General features: G+C 37.5%; 1 protein-coding gene across 1 annotated transcript in view; it reads left to right on the forward strand.

Annotated features, from left to right (window-relative positions):
- LOC126297751 (calcium-dependent secretion activator-like) overlaps window positions 1-22,789 on the forward strand; it is a 1,391,877-nt gene that overhangs the window by 457,205 nt on the left and 911,883 nt on the right. Inside the window, exon 5 of the mRNA XM_049988921.1 lies at window positions 12,029-12,204. Coding sequence (XP_049844878.1) covers window positions 12,029-12,204 — 176 coding nt within the window. The remainder of the gene's footprint in view (window positions 1-12,028; window positions 12,205-22,789) is intronic.

Consider the following 22,789-nt stretch of genomic DNA (forward strand, 5'->3'; position numbering starts at 1 on the left):
GATGATTTGGTCTACTCTGGTATGAACTGGTCAATTGTTACCACATCAGCTGAAAGGTAATAGACAACAGAAATGATGTGTCTGTAAAATTCAAATAGTCGTGTTTGGTGCCTGGGGCCATGTTGTAAAACTTAGCGATGATTTCAGTCTTATTTATGTGCTTATGCTGGGTAGTGAGTCATTGTCATCACTTCTTTCAATAGACAACTGTGTAGGTGTGGCAACCACAGCTATGTGTACTCATTTGGGTATTAATAAACACTTCAGCTATATTTTGGCCCTTTATTCTGTACCACTGGTGCTTTTGTGGCATGAAAGCTACGTCTTCAGGTGATGTATGATTAAAATTATAGAGCAGAAAAGCTCACAATCTTTTTTCCAAACATTTTTTTGTCCATTAATACAAAACACTGCTATAAGATGGTATGTCATGGATTGAAAACTGCCAAATTCAAATATAGTGATGGGTCCAGTCTATATGGAATTTGGCAGTTTTTAATCCATGACATACCATATTTTAGTGATGTTTTGTATTGCTGGACAACAAATGTTGGGATAAAAGATTCCGAGCTTTTCCAATCTAATGTTTTAATCATATGTCACTTGAATCTATGGCTTTAATGCCACAAAACTGGTAGTGGTACACTAATGAAGAACCAAAATACATCTAAAGCAGTTATTAATACCCAAGACTTCTTTCAGTATTTATATTCCACCTAGAGCTTTAACAGTATTGTGATTACTTCTGCATTTTAAAACTACCTTGATGAGTTGTTGTGCAACCAAATCTTGTAGACCATTGAGGTTTAAGCCATGTATCAGGAACTAGAATTGCAGCTCCCATTATCATTCATTACCACAGTGAGCTAGTCTGTTATCAATCAAATCTTCAGTATGTGGAAAAGTATATTTTATGGACCAATAATATGTTACCTCTTTGCTACATCACTTTCAGATGCTGTGTGGAAAGAACAAGCATTTCTAGACATCCATCTAAGTCCACATATCTCTAATTTTACCATCACCAGATTTTTGAAGTGAAGAAAACTACCCATTTGGCCTTTCTGTAATTTAAATCTTTGGAATTTTTACAGTAAGCTATCCAATGATGCTGAGTCTCTTTCCAGTTCTCCCACTGGTCATTTTTGAGCATATTTGTAATGCTCTGTTGTAATGTAACAAATACAGTAGAAATAACACATCATTCCATAAACCATTGCCATCTTCATTGTTAGTTCAATTTCATAATGGCACAGCACTGATGAACCATTCTCTAGAATCTATCAGACAATTTTTTTTCCATCAGTGATCTCTTCTTTATAGGGGGTTACACTTCATCAGGTTCTCCCTATGAATCTCTCAGGTATCTCCCTTCTTCAGAACTAGATTTATGTGATCATTTTACCTTCAGATTCCTCAAACAAGACACTCATAGATATATGATGATGACTGTGATTAATGCTAGTGACTGTTCAGGAAGAGTGCCATCAAAAAGTGTCTGACAGAATTAATTATTTTCTCTGCAGCAGAGTATTTTAATCTGCCAAGAAGTTTCAAAACATTATCTAGCATTTTCACATATTGAGTTTTATTTGAAAGCTGACCTTGGATGAAAATCAAAATATAAATAAACCTTACCACAGTTCCCAGACTAATCTTTTCATGTCCACTCAGTGAGAGTCATGTAAAAGTTAGGACTTGTTACTCCTGGAATAGTTTCTCATAGTTCTAATCCACCTAAGCAACCCCATTTCTATACAGTACTATTAAATAATTATTTTGTCAGATTTAATGAACTCTCTGACCTGTCTTTTGTATATTAAAAGAGGTTTTGCACCAATACTTCTTATTTTAAAACCTTTTCCCCCATAACTTGAGCTTTTTTCCAAGCTACATATAATTTTTTTTTCTCAGTCTCAATACTTTTTTCTGTTAGGATTCTTCAAATGTTAAATAATTTTTATTCTGTTACTTTAATTCCTCAGCTTCTTGTATTATAATTTTGCTTCAGTATCCTGAGCAATCCTATCACTTTCTTCTTTCATCTAGAACTTTTTTGTCTTCTTTTTCAATTACTCAGTTTTGTTCTTTTTGCATTCTTACTGATCTATAATTTTCCTTTGTCCAATTTTATGTATCTTATCTGTATTCCACTCTTCTTATGCAGAGTTTCCTGTACTTCTCTTGCTAAATGTAGAGTTCAGAACATCTTAAACTTCTCTCAGAAATTTCTTCCCCTTATGTACTAATTCATTTTGTGTACTGAAGAGTCAACAGGAATACGAAGTGAAATTGCATCCTGAATTGATTTAGAATATCTTTTAAGAAATATGTAATACAATTGAGAGACACTCTAGTTAGTAATAAAAATTCAAATTAATGTACTGAATTCAGTGCAAATTTTCTACACTGTTGTGCTCAAATAGAGCTACTTGTTACTTAATATTGTTTCTACACCAGAATAAATTTGTGAGTGGGATATATATATATATATATATATATATATATATATATATATATATATATATATATATATATATATATATATATATATATATATATATAGTTCTCTTTGTTCTTAGTACCACATCATCATCATCATCTTACAGTTTTGTGCCAGTGTCAGTTTCTGCTTGGAACACAAGCCTCTCTGTCACTACTGTGTCCTGTTTTCTCCCTCTGCCTGAATCCACATCTACGTCTACATCTACATCTATGTCTACATCTACATCTACATATATGTAGACACTCTGCAAGCCACTGTATGGTACATGGGGGAGGGTACATTGTGCCACTACTTGTTATTTCCCCTCCTGTCCCACTAGCAAATAGAGTGAGGGAAAAAGAAGTCTGCACACCTCCATATGAGCCATAATTTCTCCTATCTTATCTTTGTGTTGCTTACATATGATGTATGTTGGTGGCAGTAGAATCATTCAGCAGTCAGATTAAAATGCCAGTTATCTAAATTTTCTCAATAGTGTTTCTCAAAAAGAACATCTTCTTCCCTCCTAGGATTACGATTTGTGTTCCTGAAGCATCTTCATAACACTTACATGTTGTTCGAACCTACCAGTAACAAATCTAGCAGCCTGACTCTGAATGGCTTCAATGTCTTCCTTTAATTTGGCCTGGTACTGATCCCAAACACTTGAGCAGTACTCAAGAATAGGTTGCACAAGTGTCCTATATGCAGTCCCCTTGACAGGTGAACTACTCTTTCATAAAATTCTGCCAATAAACGGAAGTTGACCATTTGCCTTACTTACCACCGTTTTCAGATGCTTGTTTCACCTCATATCACTTTGCCTTCTTTCATTCTTTTTAGCCACCTGGCCTTTGACTTTCCTCTTAGTCTCTCGACTTTCATTTTCTTTTCTTCTTTGCATGCATGTTCCTAAGTATTCTTTTCTTATCCATTTATTTCTCATGCCTATACAGTTTAAATCTTTTTTTTTTTTCTCAATCTTATCTTGCAGGGGGTCCTCAGGTGTTATCTCCCTAACACATTCATGTATTATATTTTCAATTTTTCTTACAACTATCGGACTTATCACATACTTCTTTTCCTTTGACTGCACCTCATACTTCTCCCATGTCTCATGACGCAACATTCTACAGTATACAGTAGAATTGGTATAAAATAAATTTGGTATACCACATTCTTCTTGTCTGGGCGACTTCTTTGTTCCACATACACTATAGATCAAAAGTATCTGTATACTCCTAAAAAGATCTGTTTTTCATATTAGGTGCATTGTGATGTCACCTACTGCCAGACACTCAATACCAGTGACCTCAGTAGTCATTAGACATCATGAGAGAGCAGAATGGGGCGCTCTGCAGAACTCATGGACTTCGAACGTGATCACGTGATTGGGTATCATTTGTGTCATATGTCTGTATGCAAGATTTCCAAACTCCTAAACATCACTAGGTCCACTATTTCCAATGTGACAGTGAAGTGGAAACATGAAGGGACATGTACAGCACAAAAGCCTACATGCCAACCTTGTCTGTTGCTGACAGAGACCCCCGACATTTGCAGAGGGTCATGATGTGTAATAGGCAGGCATCTATGCAGGCAATAACACAGGAATTCCAAACTGCATCACGATCCTCTGCAAGTACTATGACAGTTAGGCAGGTGGTGAGAAAACTTGGATTTCATAGTCGAGCAGTTGCTCATAAGCCACACATCATGCCAGTAAATGTCAAACGACGCCTCTCTTGCTGTAAGGAGCATAAACATTGGAGGATTGAACAGTGGAAAAACGTTGTGTGAAATGACGAATCACAGTACACAATGTGGCGATCCAATGGCAGGGTGTGGGTATGGCGAATGCCCGGTGAGCATCATCTGCCAGAGTTTGTAGTGCCAACAGTAAAATTTGTGGCGGTGGTATTATGGTGTTGTCATGTTTTTCATTTAGAAGGCTTGCACCACTCGTTGTTCTGCATAGCACTATCACAGCACAGGCCTACATTGATGTATTAAGCACCTTCTTGCTTCCCACTGTTGAAGAGCAATTCGGGGATGGTGATTTCATCTTTCAACATGATCGAGCACTAGTTTATAATGCATGACCTGTAGCAGAGTGGTTACATGACAATAACATCCCTGTAATGGACTGGCCTGTACAGAGTCCTGACCTGACTCCTATAGAAAACCTTTGAGATGTTTTGGACACCAACTTCATGTCAGGCCTCACTGACTGACATCAGTACCTCTCCTCAGTGCAGCACTCTGTGAATAAAGGGCTGCCTTTCCAAAGATACCTTCCAGCACCTGATTGACAATATGCCTGTGAGAGTGGAAGCTGTCATCAAGGCTGATGGTGGGCCAACATCATATTTAATTCCAGCATTACCAATGGTGGGCGCCAAGAACCTGTAAGTCATTTTCAGCCAGTTGTCTGGATACTTTTGATCACGTAGTGTAATTCCTCTCACATTCCTTATAAAGCTCTCAGCTTGCCTTACATCACTTACATCATTATCATTTACTCTACACTGCCACAGAAAAGCCATCAATTTTCATCCAATGATGGCATATGCCACCTCTGGGATACTAGAGGTACTGCTAATGATTTCAGCATTATCGGCCAAGAGATAGCATAGTGGCATAGCTACCAGACCGCCATCTGTGATTACCTTTTAAAAATAAATGTTCACATCAAGAAGGCGTAGTGTGGTGCAAAAATGTGAGGAAATCAGGCAACCATGCCACAGAGATGCTCAGTTCATTGTAGGAAGCAATAGTGCGAGTTTGGAAGGGGTGAAATTGTGACTTTTCAAGTGACGGGATGGTCCTTTCAGAGAGCTTACCCACAAGTGTGCTGCATCTGTTATGCAATGATTCTGAGGTCAGTGGTCACATGAACATTTTCACACCTGTAGACATGGTTCCAAATATCCATGCAGCATAGATGCCTGTTAGGATTGTCATATTGTAAGAGCAACAGTGGCAGATCATATAGCTACCACAGCACAGATAAGAGGACTTGTGAGCCCACATGTTTCAACACAAACTCTCTTGAACAGGGTATTAGGAGAGGGACTTCAGGCAAGCATACTCTAGCCCATGCCACAGCATTGATGTACACAGCTCAACTGGTGCTGTCAGAGGATCATTTGAAATTGGAAGGCGGAATGGCATGCTGAGGTCTTCAGTGACAAAAGAGGATTCTGTCTGCATGCAGGTGATAGTGCAAGTTGTGCATACAGTATAGACCTGGTGAGTGCTGTCTCATAGAGTGCATTCAGCCAAGACACACTGAATACACCCCAGGCCTTATGGCCTGGGGTGTGATAAGCTACAACTCTCATTCACTTTGTTGTTTGTGGAGGACATGCTAACCAGCACTCAGTATGTGCAGAATATTGTTCGTTCTTCCATTGTCTGGAGACAGGGGGGTGACTTTGTTCCAACAGAATAAAGCTTACCCATACACTGCCTGTGAAATTCAATGTGCTCTGCAAGATGTGCAGCAACTTCTCTGGGCTTGCCTCCAATCACGCAAGTGTTTGACATGATGGGACAAGAAGTGACTAGTACGACTTGTCAGCCAATGACTCTTACAGACCTATGGGCACAGATCGAGCAACCATGGCATTATGTGTCCCAGGACAGTATTTGCCATCTGTATGATTGACTGGATGCCACTGTCAGCACCTGTTTTTCCACTTGTGGAGACTACACCATGCTGAAACACTCATTAATATGGATGTTTCAGGATGGGTACCACTGAACTGCTTGTAGTATTGATCTGTAAATGTAATCATTTCATGTATCCCAGATGCACTATTGCAACAATAAATCTTGAGTGAATTTGGAAACCTCTAAAGGGGGTCTACTAATTTTTTCCAGCCATGTGTTTCCAGTAATATTCTTTCAGCCTCTTTCAACAAAAGTCCTTGCACAGCATTATGTTTATTAAAAGTCTATTTCTTTATCATGTTGTGACCTCCAGCTCATGTTTTTTCACATTAAATTTTAGGCTATACTCTTCCACAGCCCTTCTTCCTGTACAGAATTACCTCTGTAGTTATACCCTGTTACTCTGCACACCACAAAATCATCAGCAAACAACATTGTTGTCATCCTGTCTCTGATCTCTCTCACTAATGAAGTTATATCATCATCTATTACCACTGTGAAATGTAAAAGAGATAGTGCACTTCTCTGTTTCAACTCACTGCTCTGCTTTAACAATGCTGTTCTCTCTCCTATAACTGACACATTCATACTTCACTGGTACTGTTATCTTACTCCTAGATAGACAGATAACCATAGATGAAAGATAGACCTGGAAAGCAGGGCGCTGGTCAAATGATAATGATCCTCTCCATCTTCTTAAAAGATATTTTCCAGCATTTGCATCAGCTACAAAGAAAGAGGAGAATAGAACAAGCAGGTCCAATGTTTATGCAGCAAAAAATATCAGAAGATAATCATGTTACCAAAGCAAAGAGTGTGGTGATGTTAGACTGTGTGCATCTTTGAGCTTCGAAATACACTATACACAGTGAAAATTTTTGTTTTCTCAAAAAGTTTTTTTTAAAATTATGGTGTTCTGAAACATCTTTTGAATAAACAACAAAACTTCATATCTGTAAATCAAATACAAATACAGTTATCTTATATCCATGTCTTTCACCCCATTTTTATTCTCAGAAAAGTGCCGTATGAAATACAAGTGTGTCCTGAATTGAAGTAGTTAAGAGGTTAAAATGGTTTTCTACTAAGGATTCAGATGTATTACATGCAAAGACAAACATTTAATACATGCACAGATAATAAATATCTGCTTTATATTTGAATATGTGAATAATGGTCAAGAGAATGCCCCAGGCATAGCAATAATACATTTTATTATGATAATAATTATAGAAATGATGTACTGTTGTTGTTGTGGTCTTCAGTCCTGAGATTGGTTTGATGCAGCTCTCCATGCTACTCTATCCTGTGCAAGCCTCTTCATCTCCCAGTACCCACTGCAACCTACATCCTTCTGAATCTGCATAGTGTAGTCATCTCTTGGTCTCCCTCTATGATTTTTACCCTCCACACTGCCCTCCAGTACTAAATTGGTGATCCCTTGATGCCTCAAAAATGTCCTACCAACCAATCCCTTCTTCTGGTCAAGTTGTGCCACAAACTTCTCTTCTCCCCAATTCTATTCAATACCTCCTCATTAGTTACATGATCTACCCACCTTATCTTCAGCATTCTTCTGTAGCACCACATTTTGGAAGCTTCTATTCTCTTCTTGTCCAAACTAGTTATCGTCCATGTTTCACTTCCATACAAGGCTACACTCCAAACAAATACTTTCAGAAACGACTTCCTGATACATAAATCTATATTCGATGTTAACAAATTTCTCTTCTTCAGAAAAGCTTTCCTTGCCATTGCCAGTCTACATTTTATATCCTCTCTACTTCGACCATTTTCAGTTATTTTGCTCCCCAAATAGCAAAACTCCTTTACTACTTTAAGTGTCTCATTTCCTAAATTAATACCCTCAACATCACTCGACTTAATTCAACTAAATTCCATTATCCTCGTTTTGCTTCTGTTGATGTTCATCTTATATCCTCCTTTCAAGACACTATCCATTCCGGTCAACTGCTCTTCCAAGTCCTTTGCTGTCTCTGACAGAATTACAATGTCATCGGCGAACCTCAAAGTTTTTATTTCTTCTCCATGGACTTTAATACCTACTCCGAACTTTTCTTTTGTTTCCTTCACTGCTTGCTCAATATACAGATTGAATAACATCGGGGAGAGGCTACAACCCTGTCTTACTCCCTTCCCAACCACTGCTTCCCTTTCATGTCCCTCGACTCTTATAACTGCCATCTGGTTTCTGTACAAATTGTAAATAGCATTTCGCTCCCTGTATTTTACCACTGCCACCTTCAGAATTTGAAATTTGTGGAACACAATCAACAAAAATTATTTTGATAGCACTCAGTTGCTGGTACTTTTTGGGAATAAACACTTCTCTAGTAACATATCTGTAATTTTTTCTGTTGTCCTTAGAAGCTTTTTTCCGATAATTCATATTTGGCAGTATAAAAGCTTTTATAATTGCAATATACTTCAACTTTTTCTTAAGTATGTCAAACTTATTAACTGTGAAACACAAACTGCAGTACATCTATTGATCTACTATTTGAATAAAGTAGAAAAACAGAAGTATGTTAGTGGTTGGTTTCACAACCAGTGATTATTTCTGGGACTTAATGATTGTAGTATATAATCCACAGTTAAAAATAAGTTGTCGGTATTCTCTTATAAATTTACCAATTATTTAACTATGTGAAAAAAAAAAACGTAAATTAATTACAAACTACGGTGTGCACACACTTTATTCAATATGTAAATGTCACTACAGATATTCAGATTTAGGTTATGACGTGTTCAATATCCCTGCCATCATTGGCAATGATTTGGTGCACACAAATAGCAAAATTCTGCATAACATCGGTGCTGTCGATGACCTACTGAATGGTTTTTTTCAGCTCAGTGATGGTTTTATGGTTAGTGCTGTATACCTTATGTTCACATCTAGAGAATATAGTGAACAATTGAGGTCTATGCCAGTGGCCCCTGGGTACCTCAGAGCCCAAAGTGGTCCTTCAACACATCAAACACTCTCCTGCTCTGATGGGGTCGAGCTCCATCTTGCCTGCACCACATCTAGTTGAAATAAGGGCCCAATTGGATAATGGGGATGAAATTATATTCCAAAACCTTCACATACTATTCGGTTCTCACCACAACATCAAGGAATTTTGCACCAATTATTCTGTGATTGAACATTGCACACCACACAATACCCCATTGAGGGTGAAGAGACTTTCAATTGCAAAATGCAAATTCTCAGTCCCCAAAATGCACCAATTTTGCTTATTGACAGATCCATCCAAATGAAACTGGGCTAAGCTGATGCAATGCGCATACACATTCTCATCATGCCCCACGGCCAACTGTGCAGTCTGAACACCCTAATGCAAACCATTCAGAAGATATAAAATTTTATTTCATGTAGTTCAATAATTGGCAGCCAGTACCTGTAATCAATCATTCATTATAACTGGAAGTATGAAACTTATAAAATATTCCATTACTTTTCTTGAGTATCAGTCACATGCTTATTGTTTCTGTGCCTTTATTGTAAGATCTGGTTAAGTGATTGTTGAAAGCAGCCTACTTCTAAAACTATTTTCCTTCCTTCTAAACTCACTTTGTTATGTAGAACTTCTTTCAACTTATATTTTTCCATGAAGTATGGCAACATAAATATCTGCTTTATATTTGAATATGTGAATAATGGTCAAGAGAATGCCCCAGGCACAGGCAACAAATATCTGTGTCTCTGTTCAACAATGTATCCCCAGAAACTTTTTTTTTTCACATTACGTGCATTGTGCTATCACCTGCTCCCAGGTACTCCATATTAGTAGTCATTAGACATCATGAGAGAGCAGAATGGGGGGCCCCGCAGAACTAATGAACTTCGAACGTGGTTAGGTGATTTGGTGTCACTTGTGTCACACATATGCCAGATTTCCACACTCCTAAACTTCCCTAAGTCCACTGTTTCTGATGTGATAGTGAAGTGGAAACGTGAAGGAACATGTACAGCACAAAAGCCTACATTCCAACCTTGTCTGTTGCTGACAGAGACCCTCGACATTTGAAGAGGGTAATACGTAATAGGCAAACATCTATGCAGACCATCACACAGGAGTTCCAAACTGCATCAGGATCCACTGCAAGTACTATGACAGTTAGGCAGGTAGTGAGAAAACTTGGATTTCATGGTTGAGCAGCTGCTCATAAGCCACACATCATGCCGAAAAATGTCAAATGACGCCTTGCTTGGTGTAAGGAGCACAAACATAGGACGATTGAACAGTGGGAAAATGTTGTGTGGAGTGACGAATCACAGTACACAATGTGGCGATCTGATTGCAGGATTTGGGTATATCAAATGCCTGGTGAACATCATCTGCCAGCGTGTGTAGTGCCAACAGTAAAATTTGGAGGTGGTGGTGTTATGGTGTGGTCATGTTTTTCATGGAGTGGACTTGCACTCCTTGGTGTTTTGCATGGCACTGTCACACCACAGGCCTACATTGATGTTTTAAGCACCTTCTTCATTCACACTGTTGAAGAGCAATTCAGGGATGGCGATTACCTCTTTCAACACACTCGAGCACCTGTTCATAATGCATGACCTGTGGCAGAGTGGTTACATGAGTATAACATCCATGTAATGGACTGGCCTGTACAGGGTCCTGACCTGAATCCTATAGAACACCTTTGGGATGCTTTGGAACACCGACTTCATGCCAGGCCTCACTGACTGACATTGATACCTGTCCTCAATGCAGTACTCCATGAATAATGGGCTGCCATTCCCCAAGAAACCTTCGAGCACCTGATTGAAGATATGCCTGTCAGAGTGGACGTTGTCATCAAGGCTAAGGGTGGGTCAACACCATATTGAATTCCAACATTACCAATGGAGGCCACCACAAACTTGTAAGTCATTTTCAGCCAGGTGTCCGGATACTTTTTATCACATAGTGTAGGTTGACAAACTGTTATTCTGTTATGGAATATAATCAGTGATAGACAGGACGGACTATCACTTGGGTATCAGTCAGAGTTCTTCACTGTGAATTACCACATAAAAAATAGGACTAGTAGGACTTCTGGTTTCTCATCCTCCTTAAAAGAAGAAAGAAGTACTTTAAGTACACAGTCTCAAAACACTGATTCCATAATCTGATTAAAGCTAATTGATAATCAGACTTAATCATGGCTTATATTTCGTTAAGGATACTGGGATATCATTATAAGGATTCCATTGCAGAAAATGTTCATTACACAATTGTGAAACATATTGTTTTCATACCAAATGTAATATCATCTAATATTTCGTGTCTGTTTCATGTGCAAATTTGGAAAAGCATATGACTGGAACCATTAAGCCCCATTACTCATTTGAATCAATTATATCTTAACCAACACAGAACCATGGAAGTAGGAATCATTGAATAAAATTTAATCATCTCTAGAACTGTGTGTATACTTCCATTCTTTTTAACCACTTGCTCAGGAAAATACAATATAATTCTTTTTATGTGTCAGTTTGCTTACATATGATGTTAAAAGATCTGATTGTAAAGAACAAAATTGTATGCTTCTGTCTCAGAATGAACAATGAATTGCAGCAGAAACATTGTTTTCTTCATATCCTTATTTAGTTTTAAACTGAATGTATTTCCCCTTTGCCTGGAATGATACATTTAATCGACACTCACATTCTGGATAAATTTTCTATCAGAACGTACATCTTGATAAGACCTGTGTTTATTCCTCTACAATCTTATGATAAAATGTTTCATGTAATTTAATGTTTACTTACTCTGCTTCCACTTTGAAGTTGTTCTACTTTCGTGATGTTTTTACTGATAGACATTCACAAATGAAACTTCTTTGTTCCAGAGCTTCCTCAAAGGGGATACACAGATAATGGCAGATGAGGCATTTCAGAATGCTGTCCAAAGCTATTATGAAGTATTTCTAAAATCAGAACGTGTATTAAAAATGGTACAGTCTGGAGCTTGTTCTCAGCATGATTTTCGAGAAGTCTTCAGGAATAACATAGAAAAGAGGGTTAGGTATGTCTTTACATTTCATCTAAAAGTCCTTGTAATTAATAATTTAGTTGGCTGATGTAAACTTACGTAAGACAAATACCTGTATAAATAATAAGACTGATATTTGCTTCAGGTCCCATTTTGTGTTGCTTTAAATTACTAATTTACAAAATTATTATTCAGAAATTCATAAATTCTGAATCGATAAATGTTCCTCATTCAAGGAAAATCACTAGAGTTAAGTAATGCTTTATTAGTGTAATAGCACAGAGGAAAGAAGGGAACAATTGTAGTATTATTGCACCAAATCAGTTTTCATCCCACTTTTGGTATAAAGAGTATTGGCATCTTGTCAGATTATATGTTATCTTAATATCTCATAAATGGGGAGTTGTGATGATGTTAATGTTGAAAAATGACTCAGATCCAACAGTAGGAGAGGAACCGCCCATGAAAAAACAATTTTACTGAGAACTGACTATCAGATGGTAATCAGAGAGGTTGTGTAAATGTTCACTAGATGGTCTAGTGCAGTCCGTAAGTAAAGGGATTCTCAAATAGCTAAAGCTGAGAAATAGCTATTGTAAGTAGCTGCAACTGAAAGTGAGTGCTGGAACAAAATGTTCACAAGCACTGCTGCAAATTACAGCACAATTATCATTTCTTTCAAAAGTGTAATGAAAGCCAAGATTTTTAGCAGATGCCAGTGTAGTGTAGGCCTGTAACACTGTGCCCTTTTCTTTCTGTGTGTACCACAGCCAATGGAGATGACGATGTCAGATGTTAATGTCAATTGAAATTGGTCATTCCAGTCACAATGCCAGAAATCACAACAAACTTCTGGTAGATGTGTGGTATTTTAACGAAGTTGTTATATTTTGCTGGGTGATAGGCAAGGCACCTATTGCAAATGGTTGTACCTTACTGTTCTTGTTAGTCATTGTTTCCCCGAGATATTCATGAATGTTGATACAATCATAGATTGCATTGTGGCGTTACTGTGAAGCTTCAACCATCCCAACAGTGGTAAATTTGGACTACCACATAGTGTTTGTGTTGCATTGCACAACTTCCCAGTGTCTGATGTATCCTTTAGGTGTGCCCATGATTACTGATACACAACAATGCTAACCAAAGTATGGCTTAAGGTGAAATATATTTTGCATATCAGTTACTTAGAGTTTTATACCAACAGTTTCTATCATATCCTACACCTAGTGAAATTCCTGTCTAGTTAACATTTTCATAATGACCAATAGATGCAGTTGTCATAATTGTGACTGACAGGTATTGTTGATATAACTATAAATTTTCTCTACAAACTTACATAGCAACACTATCAATGCTACAGGCAACATTTACCATATATGTCCATAGCATATTGATCACATCTTTAACCATTGGTATAATTTTCACTGATGGAAGTATTTATGCAGTCTCAATGTGATATACATATTATCAAGGTTCACTATAATTTTTGGAAATGATTGTAGATAGAGATTATGTAAATTTTGATGAAAATACTGTATGTAAAATACAAAAATGCAATAAGTCCTGAGAACAAGGAATGGACATAAATACTTAATTTTAAACAGTCAAATACAATTTATACATTGTCTAGAAACAAGCTGAATGAAGATAAGAGTGAGAGAAAAAGGCGATACCCACAGATATCTACCCTGTTTAATGAAGTTAAGTGCCTAGGAAGGCAAAGCCAGTAAATATGTCAAAAGCATGGGGAAAAATGGAATGAATCAGTGAAAGGGGAAAACAGAAAAGGTATCAGGAAGCTGGCAGGATTGATATCAGAAATAAAAATACAATGACTGTTGTGACTTCACCACAAGAAGTGACTAAGGAGACAGCAAAATCTTGCTAAGCACTGGTGCCAACTGACTGCATTACTTTACTGCCTGTGTTGGTCTTGTGGATTCCAATTTTATATACAGGGGTGAGGAAGTTCTACAATTAGCATTTATTTAATATTTATTCTAGGTTATAAACAAGCTAATTATGGGAATAGACAACTGAAAGACAAAAAACAGATTAAATGAATAAATATGAGCCATGATCAGAGAGGGAAAGAAGCAGCTCAGTACTTAACAGAATGCCAGATTTCTCTGAAACTGGAAGGAACCTCTCACACTGGTTGCTTGGTGGAAGAAGCAGACGGAATCTGTGTATTATAGTGTGTAATGCGATGTGTGGCTGAAGAAAGTGTTTTGCACAGATATATTATATCACTGTCCACATTTACTCTTACTGACAGCCTTAAAATATCACTATAACAACTCAACATTTTTTTCTCAGCTGTTGATTTACAGCCCCTAACAAGAAACAGTCATGTGTAGAATACAAATAAGGTAGATGTATTCTCTGTGTTCTTTGCTTAAATAGGTCTCATGGCTGAAAGAGTTGTGGTACTGATTACATGATAAGTGAGGCAACTTATACAAAGTGGACAACAACTTTAATAAGAACTACAGGACTTAATTAGAAACTCAACTGCAACTTGTGCTTATCAGCTATCCTCAATGCAAATTTTACTCCATTCCATTAAATAAGTACCAAATGCTTTTACGACTCATATGTATGAGACAGGCGAAATACCCTCAGACTTCAAGAAGAATATAATAATTCCAATCCCAAAGAAAGCAGGTGTTGACAGATGTGAAAATTACCGAACTATCAGTTTAACAAGTCACAGCTGCAAAATACTAACACGAATTCTTTACAGACGAATGGAAAAACTGGTAGAAGCGGACCTTGGGGAAGATCAGTTTGGATTCCGTAGAAATGTTGGAACACGTAAGGCAATACTGACCCTACGACTTATCTTAGAAGCTAGATTAGATTAAGGAAGGGCAAACCTACATTTCTAGCATTTGTAGACTTAGAGAAAGATTTTGACAATGTTGACTGGAATACTCTCTTTCAAATTATGAAGGTGGCAGGGGTAAAATATAGGGAGCGAAAGGCTATTTACAATTTGTATAGAAACCAGATGGCAATTATAAGAGTCGAGGGACATGAAAGGGAAGCAGTGGTTGGGAGGGGAGTGAGACAGGGTTGTAGTCTCTCCCCTATGTTATTCAATCTGTATATTGAGCAAGCAGTAAAGGAAACAAAAGAAAAATTTGGAGTAGGTATTAAAATCCATGGAGAAGAAATAAAAACTTTGAGGTTCGCCGATGACATTATAATTCTGTCAGAGACAGCAAAGGACTTGGAAGAGTAGTTGAACGGAATGGATAGTGTCTTGAAAGGAGGATATAAGATGAACATCAACAAAAGCAAAACAAGGATAATGGAATGTAGTCGAATTAAGTCGAGTGATGCTGAGGGAATTAGATTAGGAAATGAGACACTTAAAGTAGTAAAGGAGTTTTTCTATTTGGGGAGCAAAGTAACTGATGATGGTCGAAGTAGGGAGGGTATAAAGTGTAGACTGGCAATGGCAAGGAAAGTGTTTCTAATGTTTCTAAAGAAGAGAAATTTGTTAACATCGAGTATAGATTTAAGTGTCAGGAAGTCATTTCTGAAAGTATTTGTATGGAGTTTAGCCACGTATGGAAGTGAAACATGGACAATAAATAGTTTGGACAAGAAGAGAATAGAAGCTCTCAAAATGTGGTGCTACAGAAGAATGCTGAAAATTAGATGGGTAGATCACATAACTAATGAGGAGGTATTGAATAGGATTGGGGAGAAGAGAAGTTTGTGGCACAATCTGACCAGAAGAAGGGATCGGTTGGGACATGTTCTGAGGCATCAAGGGATCACCAATTTAGTATTGGAGGGCAGCGTGGAGGGTAAAAATCGTAGAGGGAGACCAAGAGATGACTACACTAAGCAGATTCAGAAGGATGTAGGTTGCAGTAGGTACTGGGAGATAAGGCAGCTTGCACAGGATAGAGTAGCATGGAGAGCTGCATCAAACCAGTCTCAGGACTGAAGACCACAACAACAACATGTGTATATCTGATGCACCCAGTTTCATTACAAAAGTGATCAATGGGTTAAAAGTAAAGAAATAAATACACTGCTGGAAAAAAATTTAGTGCACTTGGAAAGACAATGTTGATTTTGATCTGGCGATGGCACATGGCACCTACAGTATGCTACGTGTATTTATAACAGTTTCAACAGATAGCACAGAGGCACAGCTACCAGAGCCAAGCTCTGTCTACCCTGTAATAGGGAATGCTCACAGCCCTAAGGCTCAATGGGGAGCAAGCATGTGAAGCAAATAGGCAACTATGTTATGGAGACATGCTCATACTTCCTACAGCAAACTGAATGAGTTTGAAAGTGGTAAAATTGTGTTTCCGAGTGGTGAAATGTTCCTTTTGGAGAACTGCTATATATGTTGAATGTGCTCCATCCATTGTGCAATGATTCTGGTATCAGTGGTCACATGAGCATTCCCACATCCATATTAGTCGTCCTGAATGTTCACACAGCACAGACACCCATCAGGATTGTCATATTGTAGGAGCAGCAGTGGCAGACCATAGAGCTACCACACCACAGATAAGAGGACTGGTGAGTCTAGACATGTCAAGAAACTGTTGTGAACTGGTTTTAGCTGTGGGACTATGGGCATGCACACCTCCAACTGGTATTCCACTTATGCTACAGCATGTATATGCACAGCTCAGTTGGTGCCATTGGAAGACCACTTGGAAGGTGGAATGGCAAGCTGTGGCCTTCAGCAATGAAAGCAGATTCTGGCTGCATGCAAATGATGGTTGTCTGTATGTACACCATAGACCTGGTGATAACTGTATTTTAGAGTGCATCATCCAAGACATACTGACCCACCTCAGTTCTTATCATCTGGGATACGATATTGCGATATGCTATAGCTCTCGTCTGCCTTTGGTATTTCTGTAGGGAACACAAACCCGTGCTTGGTACATACAGAATATTGTTAGACCTGTTCTTTTGTTGTTCTTGCAACAGGAAGCTGATTTGTTGTTCCAACAGCATAATGCTTACGCACACATTGCCCGTGAAACCCAACATGCTCTGCAAGATGTGCAGCAGTTTACCTAGCCAGCATGATCTCAGGACTTGTCTCCAGTCAAGCACGGGTGGGATATGATGGGACGACAAGTGACTTGTGTGGTTCATCAACTGATAACTCTTACAGAACTAGGTGAGCAGTTCAAACAGGCATGGCATAATGTATCTCAGGACAGTATTCATCATCTATTCGACTGATTGTATGCTGGAGTCAACAGCTGCTGTGCCACCCTTGGAGGCTACACCATGTACTAATATGAATGATTTAACATGAGTCGATACCTGGTACCTCAGAAATCGTTTGTGCTCTTAATCTGTAACTGTAATCATTTCATGTACTCCATATATATTGTTGCAACAATTAACTTTGAATGAAGTCGAACCTATAAAAGGGTGTACTAATTTTTCTCTTTGGCAGTGTAAATAAATTCATCATTAATAAGACTCGTTTAATCAAAGGAATAACAGTTTTCAGGAACTCTCATGCTATATATCAAGTTTTTTGTGGCTGCTGGTCAACAGAACAGTAAATATTTCAGTTATACAAAACTCGCATGGGTATGCAGTATACCATCATAAAAGTATTATCATATTGGAAAGGATTTTCTGCAGCAAAATGCCAGAAGCTTGAGAAAATGTTTGACACAAAAAGATATTTGGATTAATCTTCTAAGAATCAGGACTTCCAATGTTGTCAAGTAGGATTACATTCTTAAATAAATACCGGTACTTAACTCTGTGAGACCCAGAGTTAACCCACTATCGATACTAGTTTTTCCTACTGTTATCACCTTTATTCCCTCCCTCTCCCTCTCCCTCTCCCTCTCCCTCTCCCTCTCCCTCTCCCTCTCCCTCTCCCTCTCCCTCTCCCTCTCCCTCTCCCTCTCCCTCTCCCTCTCCCTCTCCCTCTCCCTCTCCCTCTCCCTCTCCCTCTCCCTCTCCCTCTCCCTCTCCCTCTCCCTCTCCCTCTCCCTCTCCCTCTCCCTCTCCCTCTCCCTCTCCCTCTCCCTCTCCCTCTCCCTCTCCCTCTCCCTCTCCCTCTCCCTCTCCCTCTCCCTCTCCCTCTCCCTCTCCCTCTCCCTCTCCCTCTCCCTCTCCCTCTCCCTCTCCCTCTCCCTCTCCCTCTCCCTCTCCCTCTCCCTCTCCCTCTCCCTCTCCCTCATCATCATTCTTTACGTTCTTCCTTCATTTTTCTGTTCCATGACAATTATTCTTTCTTAAGTTTTCATTTTTTCTATTTTTTCATTCTATTCTCTTTCTGCAATCATTCTATCTGACCATCATATCAGCCATCAGATTTTGTATGTTGTGGTATTAAAGAGTTAGAGTTTCATAAGTGTCCCATCAATAGTTGTAATCTGGTGCAGTCCACTCTTTGATTTCCTCTAGTTTTCTGCTACTACCTATCTATTTAAAAGCAAAAAAACAATGGTGGTGCATCCCCTGGAGTCTACTACTTTATCATGGAAAAAATAGTGTTCAAGGAACCTTTTGTGTTACAAGAGGCACCCATAATTAGTTTATGTACTGATCTCCAGTAGATCATGAGTACTCCAGCTGTATTTCCAATAAAAATCACCCTAGTGTCAAGCTAAGTTAGAAAAATATCATTACTGATTTAACTCATGTGGAAGCGAAATTATCTTTCATGTAGATAAGGTAACAGTCAGTTACAGTACTTGTCAACTTGTTGCCAATACAACAGTAGGTATGAACTGATTTCCAACACTTGTTTTGTATCCTAAAAAGTTTTGCTTAAAACTGTTGTATTTGTCTTTATATTGGACTTGATCTATAAGTAACACAACTGAATGATGTACAAACATATTAGAGCACAGTATATCCAAATACAAGCATGTCTCCTTGTCTGTCCTTATGTGCCTATTTTTAGCATATTGTTCAAACTTTTTTTTCTTTCCACTGGGTGAATGATATTTGATTATGAAAACTGGTAATTCTGTACCTCTTAATTCCACTGTATAGTCATACCTTCTTATGATGAATATTACCTATTTACCTACTTTCTTATGTTTAAAATATACTTTAATGCAATTTCCAGTAGGGAGGCTCCCACAGCCTGTAGTTACTTACCAAAAATCATATTTTACAATTACTAGCAGCTGTGAAAAACCTTTGCTAAGGCTAACAGTTTCAATCATCAGGCACAACAAGATTTTAAATCAAATTGTTTGTGTGAATACATACAGGATTAGAGTGGCTATTACTGGCACTTTTAAAATTTTTGATAATTTTTCTTTTGGATGCACCCAGTTTGGTTCCATTCTACAGAAAAATAAGCTCTGTGAAATTTGGGCTCAACAGGAGGTAAGGGAGGGGTGATACTGGTCATTGAAAATAGGAAAAGCCAGGAAAAACACTTTCGCAAAATATTACTTTTGCATGATAAATTCATTCATTACCTAATGTTGGAAGGTTGTTTACTTCAGTCTCGTTAACTGAATGCGTTCTCATTTCACAGATCAGATTGGTCGGGTGGCGTGACGGGTCAGTGACCCCCAACACAGGTAGAGAGAGGGCAGAGCGAGCCGAGCCGTTCTTTTTTACGACCCTACCTGGACCACCCCATTCATCTTTCACTTTCAAGGGAAGGTAGCAGTTGTAGCAAGTACAATATCTTCATCTTCAGTTTGTTAATGGGAGATAATTGATTTGCTCGGGTATTGCTCACACGAAGTCACAGGAAACAAACTGCCATTTGTCAAACAAACATCACTGGTTTTCTTTTATGATGTTTGGATTTGTAAATTAACTGAGCAGGGACGTGCTCCCGTAGCTGTGTGGAAAGAGACAACTTGTTGATAAAAATCACCAGTTCTGACACAAGTGCAAAGGAGACTGCATACCAAAGTTAGAAGATGTGTAGCAACAATGGAGGCAACTACAAAAACATGCTAAAAGGTCATCAGATATTCAAAAGTGAAATGAGACAACTGTTTTAAAAAACTTGATGACATAATGCTTTGATTATCATTAGTATTGAAGAAGATAGTTGGTATTTTATGAATAAGTGGTTAAGAGGAGGCCCAAGTTTGAATATGAAATTAAAAAATTCAGCAAGTTATGTGTTGATGTTCTTATAACTTAAATTTTACACATAAATGTATTTGAAAATAAATAAAAAAATACCATTTTCATTCAATGTTGATAATTTTACACCTACATTTGTTGTCTAATGTGCCACAAAAAAGGGCAGGCAAAATATGTTTATCAAACTCTTGCTGAATGGGGCCTTCAATCCTATGTCAAAGCATAAGTGAGATTTGAAGTCATAGCATGTTATAACATTTTGAATATGACTGAAGAAGGTAGCTGAATTTTGATAAATCAATAGTTAAGAGGAGGGCTAAGGTTGAATATGAAATTTAAAAAATGCAGTTAATTCTATATTTATGTACTTGTATTATAAATTTTACACATAAATGTATTTGAAAATGAAGTAAACAAAAACTCCACTATTCATTCAGTGCCAGTAATTTAACACATATTTTGATCATTTAACTTACTATGGAAAAGAGCAGGCAAAAACCGCCCATGAAACTGTGGCTGAAAGATGTTCTCAGTCCAGTATTAAAACATAAATTCTTGTCAAAACAGCATCAAGTATGGGCTCTTTTGAAGGTGTGTATTTTGAGTGAAAATTTTTTGGAGAAAGGCATCTTGACATATATCGTGTAATCAACCAATATATGAAATTGCTCCCAGGAGTATTTTAGAGGAAAAGTTGAGCTGTAGAAAAGCAGATCCAACTATATAAGTCGAGAAAAACATTTTAGAAATTTTCCAAACTGGAATTGAACATGGAAAAGCCAAGGAATATTTAGATCAAGTTGATTCATTTTGAATTGTCGATTTTGTTCAAAATACTTTGATAGAATAATAATGGTCTGTAGATGATTATATTTGATTTTTAGAATTAACTGCAGTCTGCTCTGTCAAAGCAACATCTCATTAAGTGTCTTCCTGCATCCCATGAGCCATCATGCCAGGTGGGCAGGGAAGGCTATTTATTGCTTGAAAACCTTGTTCCATTATGACCTTGAAATTTTACCCTTAGAAAAGAATGCAATCTATGATATTTGTAGCTCCCTTATTATTGCATATGCCAAAATGTGCTTGTGGGCTCATTCTGAAGCAAAAATACTATATTTCTATTTCAGTGCACTCTAAAACATTAACAAATATCATCTCACTGATGATAGTTCTCATGCAACTTGACAGTAAGTTAAAAATCATTTGTAGTACCTGTTTCCCTTTCTGCTGCCTTGGCCATCTTTGATCATAGTTTTTTGGCTAAAATAAAAATGAAAGTGATGAATCCAGTGAATAAGCATGCAGAACCATCAGAGAAAAACATTAAAAACTTTTTGTAGGAACTGATCCAATCCCACAAACATTCAATAATGAGATTGAACAGTATGTTTGTAGTAAAATACAAATACTTTCTTACTGTATTTGCCTGAAGCAGTCAGTTCATTAAGGGAGAACATCCATAGTGATACAAAAGTCAAGGTAGTGTCAACACTCCACTCCTAGCTAACAAACTGAAGGTTGTGAGTGCTCTAGCTGAGAGAGGTGTCAGATTCATGGAGGACTACAAGAAATAATTTTACAAAAATAATAAACAGAAGCAGTATATGCTTCAGGCTGCATATGACTAATGCTATAAATTTCCAGAGCATAAATAGATTTTATCAACAAGTACACTTTTCTAAAGAAAAGTGATTTTCTTATCACATTTGTTACACAAATATTGTATATACCTAGTGCCTTTGTAGATTGTATTTTTAAAGTTATACACCACTTTTAATTATTAAGTGGAAAATAATAATGTTATTGGGATTCAACTGCTTCTGAACAATATTTTTTGAATAAATAAATATTTTATGCAATTTCACTCATTTTTCTTTTTCTTTAAATGTAGGAACCAAGGGGTACCCTTTCCCCTTTTCCTATTTAGCCTTATGTACACACAACTTACTTTCTGTATAATGGAACCAAATTGGGAGGCAGTACAAAGAAAAAATCAAACTCAAAAAATAAGAGCTTCTCTAATACATGATGTTTGATCAAACATCTCACAATGTCAGAAATGCAATCTAAACATCAGAACCTGAAAAATAGAATATAAATGTTGTTCAGTATACCATATCTCAATAATAATAATAATAATAATAAAATATGATGCATTAAGTTTCTGAATACTTATAAGACATTAGAACACATTGTTACTAGTTACCTGAACCATGACTAGGAACAGTTTTCAGCGAATGCAGAGCTGCACCTGTTAGCGTGTTCTACAGTAAAGAAACTGTATAAAAATGAGCTAAGGAATGCAAACAAATTATTCCAACGTCACATTGAATACACACTAGTAGTTTATAGAATTCAAATTTTGAAAAATCTTACCATTTGCTTCAGTGTACTTTTCTCATCTCTTTCTAACATTATGAGTAACACTTTCTAGGGTGTTTTGAAGTAGTGTATGAGTATTTAACTTCATAATATGTGCAGCTAATAAATATTTTGTGTTCAGTTTTCTTTATATATGTTTATTTTA

Source organism: Schistocerca gregaria, chromosome X (assembly GCF_023897955.1).
Source record: "Schistocerca gregaria isolate iqSchGreg1 chromosome X, iqSchGreg1.2, whole genome shotgun sequence".
In the NCBI taxonomy this organism is placed as follows: Eukaryota; Metazoa; Arthropoda; class Insecta; order Orthoptera; family Acrididae; genus Schistocerca; species Schistocerca gregaria.